Raw genomic sequence first — 5116 nt, forward strand, 5'->3', positions numbered from 1 at the left:
CTGCAGACCGGCTGCAGCGGGAATACGACGCGGTGGTGATTGGGGCAGGTAACACAGTGCGGGAGCCAGTGCCGGGCTGCGGGGAGCCAGTGGGGACCCCTAACTGCCTCCCCCCAGGGCGGGTGGGAGGGGTAGTGTCCAGGTGGGGACCACAGTGCTGCTGGGCATGGTGCAGACCCCCTTGTGCCGGGGAGCATGCAGGGATCTGGCATGACTGGACACACATTACAGCCTTCCAGCATGCAGAGCACAGCTGGGGCATCTGCTTTGAGCACCTCTGTTCCCCTCTGCTGCACCGTTAGGGTCAGGGCTGTAGGGACAGTGGAGGATGCTCCCTGTCACCTCTATCCCATTGTCCAGAACCCCATTATTTGGGTGGCTGTGGCAGCCCCACGCCCCAGCATGGCAGGGTACCCTGTGCCATGGGACCACCCTGACGCTGGGCTTGGCTCTCTCCTTGCAGGGCACAACGGGCTGGTGGCAGTGAGTACCAAGAGTGGGGTGCTGCATCTCCTGCATCTGTGGGGAACAGGGGGAGGGTCTGCACCGTGGCCAAGGGAGGGTGTTGATGGCAGTGCCTATAGGGCTGGGGGATCCCACGGGCTGTGAGGAGTGGAGTGCTCCCTGATGAGGGGAGCACCATGTGCAAGAGGGTGTTCAGGGTGACATGGATATATCCCACCTGGAGGGATGGGCAGTGTGATGCCATGCTCCCCGCAGGCTGCCTATCTGCAGCAGGCAGGGGTGCACACGGCTGTGCTGGAGAAACGCCACGTGCTGGGCGGTGCGGCTGTCACAGAGGAGATTGTGCCAGGTAGCCCTGCACACTCACTGTCCCCCTGCCCCCAGCCAGCCCTGGGCATGGGCACCCCCCACCACCCCACATCTTCCAGGCTTCAAGTTCTCCCGGGCATCGTACCTGCTCAGCCTACTGCGGCCACAGATCTACACTGAACTGGAGCTGCAGGTACTGGCACCAATCCCTTGACAGGCTGCTGGCATCTCCTGGCATGCTGGTAGGGTGTGCCTGCTGCCAGGCTGTCCCCACAGAGTTGGTCCTGCTGTCCCTGTCTTGCAGAAGCATGGCTTGAGGGTGCTCCCACGGGACCCCTACTCCTTCACCCCGCTGTTGGAAGACAGGAGCCCCCCCCGCTCCCTCCTGCTGGGGCACAACATGGCCCAGACCCAGCAGCAGATTGCTCAGTTCTCCCAGAAGGATGCCCAGGTACGGTGGGGGCATGCACCCGGCATGGCAAAGCCCCCAGGGGCTGCTGCTGGGTGAGATACCCATTGCACCCAACACAGCACAGTCCCTGTTGTCCCTGCTCTGTCCTCCTTCAGGCTTACCCTGAGTACGAGGCATTCATGGGGGGCTTGGTGTCAGCCCTCAACCCGCTGCTGGATGCCCCCCCAGCGGATACAGCTGCCCTGGGGCAGGGCTCCCTGCTCCAGAGGCTCAGGGCCCTGCGAGACCTGCGGCCCTTGCTGTGGGCAGGTACATCTGGGATGGTGGGGGACACCAATGGCAATGGGTGTTTGCCTGCAGCAGGTGATCAGAGCTGCCCCCTCCCAGGGCACAGGCTCTTCCAGAGCCCCAGCTGGGCTGGCAGCAGGCTCTGGCAGGCGTGCCCACCTTGGTCCTGCTGCCTGACCCCCAAACCCAGCCGGGCACAAATGGCTGGCCCGGCACAGCCATGCAGGTGTCACACCACCTCTCCACCCCCAGGGCTGGCGCTGGGGCGGCAGCTGCCCCACTATTACGAGGTGCTCACAGCCCCCATCTCCAAGGTGAGTGACAGCCGTAGCGGTGTGGAGCTACCAGCTGCCCTGCTGCCTGACTGTAAGGGTGCTGCAGCAGCACCCCCACCCCCCCCCGAGTCTGGTGCTCTTTTTGTCCTGGGCCAGATCCTGGATCAGTGGTTTGAGTCGGAGCCCCTGAAGGCAACTCTGGCTACTGACGCAGTGATTGGAGCCATGGCTAGCCCCCACACCCCTGGCAGTGGGTGAGGATCGCTTTCCCCTACCTCAGGGCTCATGGCTGCACCCTTTCCCCACACCATCCTCTGTGCTGGCAGCTCCTCGTGTCTGCTGCCTCCCAGTACCGCATGTCCTGCCCAACTGCCTCTTCCTTCCTCAACCCGCTCAGCCTTGCCAAGGTGGACCAGGGGTTGAGGCTGGACAAGGGACTGCACCCCCATCCCTGCCATATGGCTCTCCTGAGTGTTCTCCAACTGTCCCTTTTCTGTTTGGACATCTCTGTCCCCAGGTCAGGTCAAGTCCTGGCCAGTGGGTGCTCCCTGTAACTGAGCCAACTCCCATGAGCTGACGCAGTCCCATCTTTGGGGGTCATGGCACCATCCTCACTATGCCCATGCAGGGGACAGACCCATCCCCTCAGCTGGCAGCTAACATGAGGTCCTGCCACTGCAGGTACGTGCTGTTGCACCATGTCATGGGCGAGCTGGACGGACAGCGGGGGGCCTGGGGCTACGTGGCTGGTGGGATGGGGGCTCTGTCCCAAGCCATTGCCCGTGCAGCAACTGCCCGAGGAGCCCACATCTTTGCTGAGAAGGTACAGGGTGTCAGGGTATGGGGAGCTGCCTGGCCAGCCTGCAGTCAGCAGGGATGCTATTAGTGAAGTCCCATCCCCTCTGTCTGCCCAGGCAGTGTGCCACATCCTGCTGGGCAAGGATGGGCAGGCACAGGGCATTGTGCTGCGAGATGGGACAGAGGTGAGGAGCAAAATAGTGCTGTCCAACGCCTCCCCCCAAATCACCTTCCTGGAGCTCATCTCCCAGGTATGGGGCACACAGGGCTGGTGGGGGCTTGGCGTGGCAGTGTCCCCCAGCCTCACTATTCCCTCACAGCCAGCCTCTGCACTGGCATCTCCCACCCCAGGAGCAGCTGCCAAAGGATTTTGTCCAGAGGATCCAGCAGATTGATACACGCTCCCCTGTCACTAAGATCAATGGTAGGTAGTGACAGGGCCACCTCCACCACATCCCCACTGGAAGGACACTGGTGCCAGGCTCAGCAAGAGGCTGGACCCTATTCCCTCACCCATCTCTCCTGTGCCCAGTGGCAGTGGATCGCCTGCCCAGCTTTTTGGCTGCCCCTAATGCCCATGATGGCCAGCCCTTGCCCCATCACCAATGCTCCATCCATCTCAACTGCGAGGGCACCCACCTCCTGCACCAGGCCTTCACTGAGGCTACCCATGGGCACCCATCCAGCAGGTAGGAACCTGCATCAGCATATGTTGGTGCCCTGGGTAAGTGGCAAGATGGCTATGGTGGATGGCTGGGTCCCCATCTGCCTACCCAGCTGGTGTTCTGCTCCCCCAGGCCCATGATTGAGCTCTGCATCCCCTCGGTGCTGGACCCAGAGCTGGCCCCACAGGGCTGCCACGTCGTGTCCCTCTTCACCCAGTACACCCCCTCTGTGCTGGCGGGTGGGCAGCCCTGGGACGAGCAGGCCAGAAATGCATATGCGGACACAGGTACGTAATGCGTATGTGGGTGTGGGTACATAATGCATACGCGAAGCCAGCTAACACTGGGAGGACTGGTCCCTGCCCATGAGCAGAGCTGCTCAGGGGCTAGCCACCATGTCACCCAAAGCTGCCCACCAGTCCCTCCATCCCTGTCTAGTGTTTGACTGCATCGAAGCCTATGCCCCGGGGTTCAAGGCATCTGTCATCGGCAGGGACATCCTGACACCACCAGACCTGGAGAGGATCTTCGGGCTGCCTGGCGGGGTGGGCACCACGTGGGCTCAGCTCTGAGCATCACTCTGGTGCCAGCACTGGTGGGTACACACAGCCCTGGGCCAGACACAGCCACCTCACACAGAGCTCTGCTTGCAGAACATCTTCCATGGAGGGATGTCTTTGGACCAGCTGTACTTTGCCCGGCCAGCACCAGCCTACTCAGGCTACCGGTCCCCAATTCCTGGCTTGTACCTGTGTGGAAGTGGAGCCCACCCTGGTGAGCAGGGCTGGGAGCTGAGACCCTCCTTGGGGGCTGCAGAAGGAGGGGAGGGGCATGTGGACAAGTTGTAAGCGCAGCATGGGGCGAGGAGGGGTGTCCACTCCCCTCTCTGCCCTTGCACAGGCAGGGAGGTGAGGCAGCTCTGCTGGTGCAGCCCTGAGACCCATCTTCTGAGTCTGGAGCTTCACACCACTCCCTATTTCTGCTCTCTTCCAGGTGGAGGAGTGATGGGAGCAGCAGGACGCAATGCTGCCCAGGTGGCCCTAAAGGACTTCAGGTGCCTGTGATGGCAGTGGTGACACTGATTTCACCTATGTAGGGTTGTGGCTGCAACAAGCTGTGTTGACCCCATGCAAAGCCTGCCTGTCGCCAAATTGATTCCCAGGCACTGCAGGGCAGCAGCACCCCCTGAGAGCTGGGGGGTGCTGGCTGTCAGGGTCCCTTGTGCTCCCAGCACCTATCATAACCTTGAACATGTGGATGCTCCCAGGCCACCACAGCCCCAGGCCAGCCTTGCACCTGGCAGCTATGGCGAGCCTCACTCAGCCCCTGCCTGCACCTGTGGAAATAAACTCTGGACTAGGCTCTGTCTGGAGCACTCTCACCGTAGCTTTTCTACTCTTTGTGCAGCTCCCAATGTGGGGGGGTTGCACTGTGCCATCTTGCACTGGGCTGGCAATACTGCCCTGGGAGAGCTGCCGGAGGGGACAGGCATGTCCCAGAGCACTGAATGGGAACAACCAGCCCCTCAGCCTCTCCTCTGCTCACTGATGCAGGCTCAGGCACATGCAGGGCTATTTAGCTGGAGCCACCCAACTCCAGACTGGCCTGGACCACCCCAAGGTGCCTTGAATAAGCAGGGAACCAGGGAGCTGCTTGAGACCTGCTTTGCTACCTGTCCCCCTGGCCCTTGGTGGCTGTGGGCACAACAGCCACACACCCAGCAGCTCAGAGTCCGTAGGAGCCGGGACTGGCAGCTGTTCCCCCCCGTGCCCCACTCCTCCCACCCCCCCATTGCTGCCGGGAGCTGCCCGCACGTGTTCTGGCCCCATCCCTCCATCCCAAGGGCAGAGGCTCCGTGCAGCCCAGCGGCACTCGCTGGCCACCCCTCAGCCAGCGGCAGGCCC

The 5116-nt window shown here is 62.3% G+C and overlaps 1 protein-coding gene across 1 annotated transcript; it reads left to right on the plus strand.

Annotated features, from left to right (window-relative positions):
- Window positions 1-595: 595 nt before the first annotated feature.
- On the plus strand, window positions 596-4530 carry PYROXD2 (pyridine nucleotide-disulphide oxidoreductase domain 2). Its single transcript, XM_026851368.1, has 14 exons — window positions 596-814; window positions 894-967; window positions 1079-1225; window positions 1342-1495; window positions 1727-1788; window positions 1906-2003; window positions 2431-2572; window positions 2664-2798; window positions 2899-2971; window positions 3080-3236; window positions 3345-3499; window positions 3651-3757; window positions 3866-3986; window positions 4206-4530. Exons 1-14 carry the CDS (start codon window positions 691-693, stop codon window positions 4274-4276), a joined length of 1620 nt encoding a protein of 539 aa, XP_026707169.1. The 5' UTR covers window positions 596-690; the 3' UTR covers window positions 4277-4530.
- The last annotated feature ends 586 nt before the right edge of the window (window positions 4531-5116 follow it).

This window comes from Athene cunicularia (genome assembly GCF_003259725.1).
Source record: "Athene cunicularia isolate RWA chromosome 6 unlocalized genomic scaffold, athCun1 chr6_part1, whole genome shotgun sequence".
NCBI classification, from domain to species: domain Eukaryota; kingdom Metazoa; phylum Chordata; class Aves; order Strigiformes; family Strigidae; genus Athene; species Athene cunicularia.

What these genes read in the sequence shown, in the direction of transcription:
- PYROXD2 (XM_026851368.1), top strand. Translation starts at nt 691, where the DNA reads ATGGGCAGTGTGATGCCATGCTCCCCGCAGGCTGCCTATCTGCAGCAG. An exon ending in CCCCACACCCCTGGCAGTGG is followed by an intron (nt 2,004 to 2,430) that starts GTGAGGATCGCT and finishes CTGCCACTGCAG; the next exon opens with GTACGTGCTGTTGCACCATG. An exon ending in CATGGGCACCCATCCAGCAG is followed by an intron (nt 3,237 to 3,344) that starts GTAGGAACCTGC and finishes CTGCTCCCCCAG; the next exon opens with GCCCATGATTGAGCTCTGCA.